The sequence below is a fragment of the Cyphomyrmex costatus genome, unplaced genomic scaffold, assembly GCF_001594065.2.
Source record: "Cyphomyrmex costatus isolate MS0001 unplaced genomic scaffold, Ccosl1.0 scaffold76, whole genome shotgun sequence".
Lineage (NCBI taxonomy): Eukaryota > Metazoa > Arthropoda > Insecta > Hymenoptera > Formicidae > Cyphomyrmex > Cyphomyrmex costatus.
The window spans coordinates 974347-988527 of NW_017280333.1; the positions used below are offsets into that span (position 1 = coordinate 974347).

Consider the following 14181-nt stretch of genomic DNA (forward strand, 5'->3'; position numbering starts at 1 on the left):
TTAAAATATACACATTCATGCACACATAAGGAGATAATATATAGATTAAAAGATCTAATTACTGATAGTGTCTCAAATATTAGCAATTTGATTTTATGCTATTTTTTGAATATATAAATTATAATTATAATATAATTATATAAATATATATATTTTAAAATATATATTTAATACATATTTTAAAAAATATATATAGCATTTAAAATCAGATTACCAGTATTTGGCACACTGTCAATAATTAGGTCTTTTACAAGTTGACACGATAATATAAGAGTGTAGTGATAAAAATAAGATTAAATAGTTATAGAATAAAAAAGTATTAAAAAATTACATTCGTTTAAGCTAAAATCACCTGATATTATTTTTACAATAACAAAACGGTTTTGATAGTTTAATATAAAATTCAAACACTTGGCCCAAAACTAATTTTATGAAGACTCCTCTTTTTATCTATCTATTTTACTTTCTCGCAAATAAAATATATTTAATCGAAATTATTTATTTATAGAAAATAGTTTGAACATTACACAGATCTTAATCTCGAAGCATAACGCATATTTAAAAAAAATATAAAAGTATTAATTTTTAAAAAATATTAACAAAATATAAATATTTCTTAATTCCTAACTTGCTAGATATGACCTTGACTCATGTCTCATCAAATGACGAGACTACTTTAACATTGTTTTTTTGTGATTTGAAGGATTCAACACCTTCTCTTGTCACAGAAGTACCAGTAACATCCAAGTATTCTAATCTCGATGCATTTAAAGCCAAATGGACAAGACTCGAATTTGTTACACGTGGATAATTTCTGCAAAAAAAGAATAATACGTGTAAATGTTTTTTTTAAAAAGCTTTTAAACTTTTGTTCAATGGACTTACCTAACGACCAATGTTTTAAGATTTGGATTATTAGATATTCGTCTATCTTCTCGTAATATTATCATTCCTTGTGGAGCTAGAAAGCTATTTACTACTTCTTTATCGCAAGTATCACTTCCAAGTGCACAGATTGCTCTATCTGATATCAAACATCGTTGATATCCATAACTTTCAAGAGAGAATCCGTCCTCGACTAAAAACTGAATTAGAATTTATATTTATGATCAAAATTAAAGCATCATTTTTAAAGATCACGATGTGAACACAACAATTAAGAAATAAAGGTGTAAAGTTAGCTCATTATTATAAAAATTATAAAATTTTTTTTAGAGTTTTGTAAATATTTCGTATAGTTTCTAGATTTTTTGATGCATCCTAGAAATAGTTCCATATGAGAAAATAAAAAAAAAATAAAATACTCAAAATAGGTACCTAAAAAAATAATCATAATTTTCGAAATATTATTTTAACACAAATTTTTTTATTAAGATTTTTTTTATAAAACACTAAGGATTATAAATAACTCTCAACAGAATTCACAGAATCGTAAAAAAATTTTTTTTGTATTCTAAAATTACAAATCGGTATCTAATTTTCCATAACTTTTTCGATTTCAATTATATTTTTGTCATTAGAATTTTCGATAAAATTCCGCGGGGTTATCCAGAACTCTCAACAGAACTATCCAAACTCTCAAAAATTTTGTTTCATTAGTTTTTTGTAGACTGATATTCACAGTTCGTTCTGTTCGTTTTTATTTCAAGATTATCTTAAGTAATGTCTTAAGATGCTAATACGGTCCTCTAATTGGTTCGTGATATCTTCGTACTGTATTAAGACAGTCTTAAATGTAAGAATTGTTGTGTGTGTGTGTGTGTGTATGTGCGTGTGTGTGTGTGAGAAAGAGACTATGAATATCATTTTCAATAATGCTAACGTAACAAGTTACTTTTCAGAAAAATGAAGATAACGGTAACGAGTTACTTTTATAAAGAAACTTTGCCAACCTTCAATATTAATTAGCACCATATAATTTGTTTCAGAAACTATGAAGTAATGTCAATTTTACTTTTCGCAAGTACAGGTCTTTTTAAAGTCTTTCTTTACTCTTTTCATGTACCTGTGCTAGATTGCCATCTTCGAATATAGGTAATCGTAAAGCTTGTTGCTGCCGATGTTGCACAACTTCGGGCGGTTCTTCATTTATCCATGTCGAAGGACATTCCAAATAGAGATGCGTTAGAGTTTTAGTACTACTAAAACAACCGACTTCACTATCCCCAAGTGCTGTATCCCGTAAGTCTAAAATCTGAAACATAAAAACATTTTGTGTTCAATGTCTTTTCAGATTATAAGCATAAAAATAATTGATGTGATATAAATTGAATATATAAGAAAATATTATACCTCTAATGTTTTGAATCCAAATCTAGTTGCTAAACTAGCATATGCAACACACTCGCCCAGACGATGACATGAGTTTAGCCTGAGTTCTTTAAGTTTTGGTATCTTGCTAATAACTAATAAGGAGTGTGGCGTAAACCACTCGCAGTTACTTAAAATTAAACACTAAAAATAATATGAAACGTTTAATATATATAATAACAATAATTACCATTATATTAATCATAGAGAAAATCGATAAAATAATAAAATGTATTTATTGTTTTTGGATAATTTTTCATCAATATTACATAGATAAATTTTTATAAGTACTAAATAAAAATTATAAATAAGTTATTTATTGAAAATTAAAGTAATCAATACCAAATATACATTAAGTATACAATACAAGGTCGCTACTGACAAGTGCTCTAAAACATTTTAAAGGGTGATTCTTCGCATAAATTCAAGATAAAAACTTCTTATAATAATATACCCAAATCGACAGCTTTAAATCATGCTTCAAACATGTCAAAGTCGAAGGAAAACTTTCGTTTTTCTTTCCGAGATTTCGAAAATAATTCAAGTTATTTTGATAAAACTTTAAACACAAGTTTCAAAATAATCCGAATGGTTATTTTCGAAATTTTGGGAAAAAACAAAATTTTTCTTTCAATTCTAACATCCTGTAGAGATGCTTGTATGGCACTTTGTGATAGCTAAAAATTCGTAACTGATAGGTCGCGAGTTTAAATCCCGTATCCCATATATACGGAAAAATTTCGTATAATTTTACTACTACTACTTAACATCCTGGGATACATTCCAATGATTCTGCCAACTCCGACTATCTTTTATGCTTGTATAACATTCGGTAAACACCAAGGATAAAATGATACTGGAGTTGATTGAGTCAAATTTTAAAACGCAACCTTGTATGTTCGAAACTATGACATTTCAGATATATGGTCATATGCAGTTTTCATCTTAAATTTGAGTAAGGAATTAATCATTCAGGGATCTCGAAATACCTCGAAGAATATAAGTTTTATAGAAAACTATTTCAGATAAAAGTTGTAAAGCTTACAAAATTAATCTTACTAGACAAAAATTTCAAAAATATATGAAAAAAAAACAAAAAAAAGTTTTAGGCTAAGTAAAATGATTTCGAAGAGGTATTTGATCACATTATTTTTTTTAGATAAAGGTGCCAAAAAATAGGCAATTTGCCTACATATTTTTTTAAAGCAAATATGTATTTTCCTTACATCAATTGATTCCATTCATTGTTCTAATAAAAGTGTTAAGATATAATTATCAAAAAATCAATAGTTAATGAGATATTTTATACCTTATTCTTATCACATACTAATACAAAATGTTAAATATCTTGTAAATTATTAATTTTTTGATATCTCTATCTTAATACGTTTATATATAAAATTAAAGGATCGTATTTTTATATAAAAAAAAAAAACATTTAAATCCATTTTTAAAAAGTAGAGTGACCTTCATCTTTTTTGACACCAAGAAAAAAAACGTGACTAAAATACGTCTTTTTAAAAATCGTTTTACTTTTGTGTGAAACATTTTTTCGTATTTTTCACATTTTTCGAAATATTTGTGCATTAAGATTAAAATGAATTATCCTGCATATATATTCGCTCGCAAATAGGGGCATTGTAATATATTTTCTTATTTTTTTACAAATATAGTTTTATAATTTATATTATATACAGTAATTTACATAAAACAGCTAATTCGAAAATTTAATTATATAATTGCAAACATAAATATTTTAGAATGATAAGAAGTAGAATGCAAAAACAATCTATTATTTTAATATTCAAAACTTTATTTGATATTAATATATCAACTTACTGTCAAATTAGGCATGTGAAGATCCATTTTAAAAAAATAAGACTTATTGCTTTGTAAGTAATTCATTTTGCAACCTTCTAATGAAAGCTTTTCAATAGTGCATGGAAAATCTGTTATATGAATCTGTAAAAGTCGCAAATTGTAGTAAATTTTATATATACATATATATGTATATTTACATTATTTATACATAGATACATATATATACATATATATATGTGTATGTATCTTGTATTGGTGTTATATGTATCAAAATTTATTGGCATATATCTTTTAAACCATTAGTTACAATAATTTTGATTTGTTATCTTAAAAGCATGTAAAAAACACAATTACTGTACTCATTTTTTTATTTTGTATATATAATTTAATGGAGGAAGTGCTAACTTAATATTAAATCAGCACTCCCACTTAAACTGCAATTTTCTGCTAAACCGTTTAAGCACAAAAATTGACGTAGAACATAATTAGCACATAAACAGCACTTGATTCTCACATAGGTGTCGCTTTGATTTGTGTGTGTGTGTGTGTGTGTGTGTGTGTGTGTGTGTGTGTGTGTGTGCGCGCGCGCGCGTGTATGTGTGATGGAGGTGCTAGCTTAACAGACATTATAAAATATACCTTATCTCCATTGATGTAATATTCTTCAATGATCAATTCTTTGAGTTGATCACATAGTGTTTTCACATTATTAAAGAATCTTTGAGTAAGAGATGAACGTTCATGAGAAATAAGATTGCCACGCATTGCTAAACTCATTGTTATCGGTTGCAAAAACTTCATGTACTGATTCAAATCTTCTAGATATATAGGCTCTGTTCGAAAATCTGCTCTTCTCCATAGAGTTCTGTCTTGTGTTAATTGTGCAAATCTTTGACAACATCTATATTTCAAAGAAATTAATTATAGTAAAAGCATCACAACAGATATAACATTGATAAATACAACTTACAAGCTAATTGCCATAAGATCTTGTGGATATAAAAATTTCAATATATTAAGTAGAACATCATCCGAGAATTCAAGGATATTCAAAGATGTTGCTCCATTTATGTTTGTAATTTCTTCAAGTTTTATACGTTTTGTATCTCTGCTACTGGATGGTTCAGGAGAAAGAGATTTACTGCGCTTTATTTTCATCTCTTTCCTCTCTCTTCTTCTTTTACCTATAAAACAAAAAAAATAAAAAATTATACAAATAGCTTCTTTATGAGTCTGTAATTTAGAAAAGACTGTGTAATTTTCATATTTTTAATGTATATTATAAATTATAAATAGTTCACAAATATAAAAAATATAATGTATGCAAATATAACATATTTTAACTATGTTTCCTCTATAACTACTATATTAAAATTTTTTTTAAAAGCTGTTATTTACATATGATAAATAATTGAGAGAGCCTGCTATACATATAGAAATATATATATCCTTATATGTATATCTTTTTGCATATATTTTTATGGATTTGAATACAATTAACCAGATTTTTTCATATTATGATCAAAGAGATCGTGATATAATAAAAATTTATTTTATCAATCTAATTTTAAATATTAATATCCAATTTTACTTTTAAATAAATTGCGGATACTTTATCCAGTATCTTCATTGTATTTTGAGAGATTTTATCTAATTGTAAGAGATATCTTTCAAAATATAATGAAGATACTAGATAAAGTATCCGGAATTTATCTGAAAGTAAAAAAATTGGGCATTAATAGTTAAAACTAATGCCCAACCAATTTACACCCAATTTTTTTTTAATAAAAATATATTTAAGAAATTTAAAGTTTGTGGAGAAAAATAGTTTCTATATTTTTGATATGCACAAAGACGAGTAACTTTCATTTTCTCAGCTTTGCTTACTCTTATTATAATATATATACCTATTTGTAAATAAAAGAACATTAAAAATTAGAACGCTTAATAAAATAGAAAAAACGATTATAGTATATTTTAACATTGTGCTTAATGATACTAGTCAAACTGTTAACTGGAGTTACAGGAAGCTTTCAATGAGAATGCAACTTAATTTAAAACTGGCTATTTTCCTAAATCTCTTTTTTTCTCATACTCTTTGGATTGCTGTTTAATATTAAAATTCTATGAGAATGATAAAAACCTACATTAATATAAACAGAGTTTAGTAAGTATAAATAAATCATTACGTATCACGCATAAATCATCTTTTTTCCGTCGCACTTACCCCACGAGCTTTTTAACAAAAATACGTAGATTTATGTTTAGTAAAGCGTTACTTTTGAAGCCAATTCTGATTTGAATAACACAAGTAGATATGAGAACACAGACGAAAGCTATATAGGAAATATTATACTGACACTATTTCGTGATCAACAGAACATGCCATTGTTGCATTTCTCTTAAAGATTGGTGATATTGGTGCAGTGGGTACTTGACAAGAAAGACAAATCATGAACGTACAAAATACCCAGAAATACCTATAAGCATTGTAGAAAAGACAGGTAGAACAACTTGAGAGGTGCGCAATAGAACCAAATTTAGAACCAAAATTTTATTGGTTAGCTGATTGCGTTTCAAAACTGGACTCTGTCAACTTTGAATTTCTTTTATCTTTGTTCATTGAATGATAAACAGATTAAAGATACTCGGAGTTGACAGAGTCAAGTTTTGGAACATAATAGGGAGTTTTTGCAATATCGTTTACCCCGGATCTACAATACGTGATTTAAGCCCTAAGCTGTAAGAAATTAACCAATTACAGTCGAATTCGAGGAGAATAATCGACTATGATTCGTCCATTCCTTATGGCTTAAGGCTTAAAATTCTATTGTAGATCCGGGTTTACTTGGCACAAAAAACTTAAGGGGTTGGATTATACTGGATATAATCTGTTAACTTATGTCGTATCTGTAAAAATTGACCAATTATAATTGATTATTCCCCTCTCATTCGACTGTGATTGGTCAATTTTTACAGATTACGGCATAAGTTAACAAATTACGGCCAGTATAAATCAACCCTAAGGCATTAAGGGCCTCTTTCACCAACGTCGATTAACTTAATCGACGATTAGTCCATTGGAATTGACCAATCGCATTTATCATTTAGTTTTGACGACAGACGCGATTCGTCAATTCCAATGGACTAATCGTCGATTAAGTTAATCGGCGTTGGTGAAAGAGGCCCTTAGGGTGCGATTACATGCAACGCGGTATGCGGTAGGCGGTAGGCGGTAAAGTAACTAGGAACCGCGATAAGCCGCGCTAATTTTTTCCTACTATTATATAAGGGCGGGTTCACACCTTGACGGAAAAACGGAAAGCGGAAAAGCAGTAGCCAATCAGAATGTAAACAATAAAGCCCAAGACACAATGCGAGGGAATAGCGATAGCGATAAGTTTCAACCTATCAAAAATGTGTATTCCGGTGTATTCGATTTCTGATAAGTTGAAACTTATCGCTATCGCTATTCCCTCGCATTGTGTCTTGGACTTTACTGCCTTAAGTTTTTTTTTTGTGTGCCATGGGCTTTATAGTCTCTAGTGGAGCGGATTCATGAGCGCTCGCTGCTATTGGTGTATTCTTTTAGATTATCCAATAGCAGCGAGCGCTCACGGATCCGCTCCGCAACAGTTGAGTCTGCTGAACGTGACCATTGACTCCTAATGCTCATTTCCACCAATGTAGATTAAATTTTAATCTCGGTTAAATTTGCTCTTCGTTTTTTTCTAGTTCTAAAAATTAAAAAAAGGTGAACAGTAAGTTAAACCGAGATTAAAGTTAATTTATATTAGTGGAAACGAGCATAAAGTAGTCAAAACTGATCGAAACTGAAACTGAACTTTCCGTTAGACTCTATTTTTATATTCTATTTATTTCAATACTATATCTATCTAATAACATTTTACATTTACCATTTTTATAACATTATAATGGGTGCATCCAGAAGCACGACCGCTCATTGAGCGCTCTAGTGAGCTCTTATACCTGTTTGGTTTATTTAAATGTAATAGAATATGCCAATCAGATAAAAAAGCTCATTGAGCGTTTAGTGAGCGGTCGTGCTTCTGGATGCACCTAATGAGATAAAATAAAGAAAATATTATTTAAAGTATAAATTGATTAAGGGCTGCGCACAATGGAGGAACAGATATTAGATATTAAAATATTAACCTATCAGATACCAGTTACACCGGACTACACAATTCTGATAGATTAATATTTTAATATCTAATATCTGTTTCTCCATTGTGCGCAGACCCTTACTGTAATTTTCTTATTTACAAAATTTTACAAATTGGTCTTAACAAAGCATCTTTTGTTAAACTCTTTTTTATATTGTATTTTTTTTCTGTTTTCTTGCCAAAAATCTCTATGTGACGCTATTGGTAGAGAACGATTTGATGCCATTATTCAGATTTAAACAAATAAACTTATATAAGTATTTACATTTGTTATATTAATGAGACTACAAATACTAAATAAAATCATGCAATGAAAACACTCTGTTATATATGTAATATTTATTGTAACGTTTTAATTATTTCGAATTTTCTGAATATAATAAATTTAATTATCATTTTTTGGAAATACTTTAAGTTTATTTGAATAAGTTTTGTTAATAAAACTTTTAATCAGTTTTAAATAAAACCGTTACACACAAGCATAAGGAAAAGATAGAAAATAAAGCTGTGCTGCAACTTTTTAATAATATTTCAAAAAAATTGCAAATTCTTTCTGTAAAATTTCAGCAAAATTTCAACAAGGTTTTAGTGTAAGAATCGCGAACATTTTGTATTTCCAGAGCTGTCTTAGAAATATTACAAAGATATTTCACAAATTTTATGAAATGTTTTTAGTTAAAATATTTTTAAGATATTTCTGAAAACTTTCGGTGCTATATGAAATATACACCTTAGTCAAATATTGCTTTTTATTACTCAAAAATTTTTTTAATTTGTCAAAAAATAACATATATTTTCTCTAAATACCTCAAACTTTGAATATGTAATTCAACACTTATAGGAAATGTGAGTGTGGCTTGTAACGTGTTCCATACCTTCCGAAAGAAAAGAAGTCTCGGTCTTATTCCTTATTCTTCATTGAACAATAAGAACAAATCATACATATCATGGTTCGTTTTTGTGTTTGAGGGGATGTAGATCCAGAGCGCGGGACTAATAAATAATAATTCTGTTGTATATTCTATTCCCTTTCTTTCCTTGAAATTACCCTACAGTAAAAAATCATGTCAACAAAGTTACATAACAAAAATAATGTAATTAAAACAAGTAAATTATATATATAACGGATTATTCCAAGTCACTACATGATTTTTTAAATTAGATAATTTGAAAAGTTACATGATATTAAAAATAATTTTACTTATCGTATGATTTTAGAGTTATCAAATTTTAAGTAGGTATAGTTAAATGACAGAAAGATGAAAGAAGAAAAAAACACATCATTGTGTGACTTTAAAATTACATGATTTTAAAAAATCAGGTACTGATTTGAAATAATTTGTTACGTGTGATTTACATACTTTAATTATATGATTTTATTATGTAACTTTTATTGTGATGTGATTTTTTTCAGTATAAAGGTACTAAAGTTTTCTCCATAATATGCTATTATAATTTTCCAATTAAAAAAATCATTTCTTTTTAAGAATGAAAATCTTATAAAATTTTTATTTTTATTTATTATTTATTTATTTATATTTAAAAAAAATTTATTTTTTTTCAGTTATATATTTTCAGTTTTTGAAGACTCTCGATAATTTGTGTTATATAGTTTTTAGACAAGATGGGTAGTATAAGATATCGTTCGTGTACATTTTATGAAACGCGTCGCCGTCGAGAGATACGTTATTACGGGCTTACGTATTTCGATTCTATTTTCCAGCCTGGAAAATACACTCGATCGAGTAGCTGTCGAGTCTTGAGATATTTAGCGCAGTTGGCGCAACGATCGTGCCGCGCCATGGAGGACAGCATTCAACAGGCTGATATTTATAGATTGTTATATTATAGATGTAGGATTATTAGCGAAGCATCTTACGAATCCGCAAAAGCTTTTCGGTATCAATAACTAGTTTCTACGTTCGTTTCAGCGTCTGTCTGATGATCGTTGGATCCGATTGAACGGATATAATGATGCGATAGTGCGAAATCGCGATGAAGATGAGGGATAACGGTATTCTCGAGTACGGCGTATGGCGAAACATCTCATCGGCTGGTTCCGCCGGGAAAATCACAGGAATTCTAATGTAAGATCCGAGACCAGCTGTGCCGCTCACTCGAGTCTCACTCGAGTCGGATCGCTGTCAGTTCCGTTGAGGTAACGCGTTTCTCTCCGCTTGGTGTCGTGTCGCCGCGTCATGCTTTTGGTACCGTTGCTGTCCATCGTCATGGTGAACCAAATCGAGAATGCTAACCGCAACAACACCAACCATAACGACGTGATCCGTTATCCTCTGCTTGGTTAGAGCCATGGAAAGAGAGAGGAAAAAGGAAGGAAAGAAAAAAGGAATAATACTTTCGTCGCATTTTTTCGCGAGTGGCGAGTGATAATAGCCCCAATTCGGAGACACACACACACACACACTCTTCAATTCATAGGAAGTTACATGCACCGAAAACTTTGTGTAGCTGCAGAATGTTTTTTTGCCGGAAATATGATCCCCGCTGGCAGTTGAGGTAATGTAAACGAAGATTCGCTTTAGAGAACGATTGTCCTAATGGTTGTGAATCATCTCGATAGCGCGCATCTCTTTATGTACGTTCATCGAGTTTTACGCATCGGGATATCGCTTCGCAATTTTTTTTTCATCATTTAAATTTGCGAACATGATTTTTAACCCTTCATCGGCAATGTTGTTCTTTTAAAACGCAATAAATTCTTTATTGTGAATTTTAAGGAAATAAGTACATAGCGCGGGATTCGATATTGCTTTCTAAAACAAACTTAATAATGTTAGGATTGTATCTATACAAAGATGTTAATATCAAGCGGCGATTGTTTCGTTGCAAGGACAAATAAAAGTCGTGCCCTTAACGATCTAAATTACAAATCGCGTAAAGTTTTGTGTAAATAAAAGTTAAAAATTTTTTGTGTTTTACATTTTTTGGATAACGCTAATTTTGATAAGAACGTAAGGATTTTATTAGATTTTTTTAGTGTTTTATATCTTTTTTTTTGCTCGTTATAAATTAATATTTGCGAAGATATTAGACATACATAATTCACGAATATATATATCTACATACATATATTCAAAATTTTGAAAAAGAAATTCCTGAAATACTTCTCCAGAAATACTTGATAAATGAAAGGAATGTAAAAGATGTTAATTTTATCGATCAAATAATAGGAAAATTATGTACTATGTTCTATATGACAAATCGATAACAGAATATTATAGATATTATTGTATAGATTGTGCTATATAATATTATTTTGGATTTATTTATTTATTTTTGTTAAATCAAAAATAGTTTTGAAGTTCACTAAAATTAATTTTTACTCAAATTTATTTTCGAGTTATTTTTTACTTGAAAAAAATTTGATTTTTTAAGCATAAAAATCTTCATTTCCAGGTTCAAATAATTCAAATTTTTGAAACCAATAAACATTATCATTCTTTTTCTAAGTACATATCTCCAAGTACTGTAGTCTAAAACAATTTTTTCATTCACTCATATAAAAGTTCGAAATTTTTAAGGGGACGCTGGAGCGCCTGTATTACCGACTAAATTTTTGTATCGCAAATACTTTTTTTATCATTCACAGATTCAAAAATCCTCTTCCAGGATTAAAGTATATGCATTAATACGTGTCTGTGAGGTAGAATTTATGTTGAAAATGACAAAAAATTTTGAAATTGAGTTCTACTTTACCATTTTTTATCTATCTTTTATGCAGTTTTCTTCAAAACGGAACAAAAATTGAGCATATTTTTATAAGACATTTTTTCTTAGTTTATTAATCCTCTATATGTTCTCGAAGTTTTGACATTTAAATTCCGGATACTCTGTATATTGTAAAAATTAGACATTATTTTTTAAACTTTATTTGTTAATAATTTTTCAATGAACAGTGACTGTCATCTAAAACCTTTTATAGATCACTCAGGGTTATGACTTTAATAAAATATGTTAAGGTCATCGTGGTGTTATCCATTAATCCGAATAATTATCGAAAGAATCTATAATACGATGTCATATAGACTTTTTGCTTTGTGAAAAGAGAAAAATGTAATAGAAGTTATGATCACGATGCTATAAATATACCGTAATTGACCAACATGCATTCCCAATGCAGTGAAGTAATCCTCAAAGAATGCACATTAATGCTACGGAAATTTTTAATTCTCAGGAAGACTTTGATCAAATGCAGTTTAACTTATTTATTTGCTGTATAATGTCCTATATGAAATACTTGTTTATTTTTGCCATTTTTTCGTATCTTTACGTTTATTTTATAATTGGTTTGTACGTTATGTTTGGCTTTTATGTTTTCGAGACATTAATAACGTAAATATATAATTATTTTGTGTTAACATATTTAAATTATAAATATCAATCAAAATTAATACTTAAAAATATTATTAAAGGTAAAAGATAATAAACATGTCCTGAAAATTTTTACATTAATTTTTTTAAGTCACTGTTTTAAAATCTGTACTTAAAAATTAAGAGTCTAAAACATATCCACTATAGCGGATAAAATAACTAAAAATTAAAAAAATTTATATGAAACTGTATTTTTATATTTGCGGTATATATTTATATTTGAGACTTCGTGTCTAGTTTATAAAATATAAATAAATTTTATTCACTTCAGCTATACACGTGTCTAGTTTATATTTATTTTTGAGATTTCTGTCTTTGTCATTTATCTCAATTATATTAGGAGCGAAAGTTTTCATTAAAATGCATCAAAAATTTCTTCGATATTGAAAATACATTGCCAATTTTTCAATATTGACTGTAAATTTGAAATTGAAACCTATTCTGTATGACCTATGTTAAATTTTTTTTGGCCGCCTTTTGAATTTGTTATTTTGACTTGTTAAATTTTGCTTAAAATTTGCAATTAGCACCTCAAAAATTTCTATACTATTATGTATACGTTTCGAGATTTAATAAAATATATGTAGATATTAAAAAATTTGTGCAACAAAAGATTAATCGATAAATTTAATCGACAAATAGTTAAGTAATTGTAAAAAATGACAAAAAGTAAAATTTCTAATATAATTCATTGTTCCAAATTAAATCTTTTTTTTTCTATAATTAATAACCATTATAAGTATCAACATTTAATAATTTTTTCTATAATTAATAACCATATTATAATGTCAACAAATAATAAAAGTCAAAATAACGTAAATATTTCTTGGTAAATTAAATATATTGATCAAATTATAAAGTTTTAAATCACTTCGAAAAAATGGAACGCGTTTCTCATTGAAAAAAGTTTTTACCTGATTTGAAATTTTTTCAAAAATATAATATCGCAATCACACAATCGCTTTTTACTATCAAGTGTAGTTAGAAACGGACAAAATGAATTGATATTTAGAAACAATTTCGCGTGTTATATTTGCATTTGTTGCCTTCACGTAGATTTAAAATACGTAGCGTAAATGAATAATTTTTCTTGAGATATGAGAATGAATCTGTGGGGTATGTTCGCTGGTGAATTGCGAAACGATTGGATATATTTATAGATTTGAATTTCGTGTGAGAATTTTTTCGCATTGAGTCGTGTTTACTCTAGTGATCACTCTGTATTAAATATGATAGTCGTTTCACATATTTATTATTACACGCCAATGACAACACATTGAATAGTTTATAATAGTAAATAATTTAAAAATAATAGTTAATAAAATTTTAAATAAATTCCTTTGATTTTAAGAAAAAGAATAAGAAATTCTAAAAGTATAAATCACAAAAGTACAATTGCCAATCAGAGTCAACACTAGGTGTTCATGTAATAACTAATTAATGTGTTATAATAAAGAATTCAAAATCTTCA

General features: G+C 28.2%; 1 protein-coding gene across 1 annotated transcript; it reads right to left on the minus strand.

Moving 5' to 3' along the window:
- Nucleotides 1-647: 647 nt before the first annotated feature.
- Nucleotides 648-6545, minus strand: LOC108781130 (uncharacterized). Its single transcript, XM_018549024.1, has 8 exons — nucleotides 6492-6545; nucleotides 5102-5315; nucleotides 4771-5032; nucleotides 4150-4272; nucleotides 2293-2454; nucleotides 2006-2194; nucleotides 886-1085; nucleotides 648-814 (listed from the first exon to the last, which is right to left on the minus strand). Exons 2-8 carry the CDS (start codon nucleotides 5287-5289, stop codon nucleotides 649-651), a joined length of 1290 nt encoding a protein of 429 aa, XP_018404526.1. The 5' UTR covers nucleotides 5290-5315; nucleotides 6492-6545; the 3' UTR covers nucleotide 648.
- Nucleotides 6546-14181: the final 7636 nt, after the last annotated feature.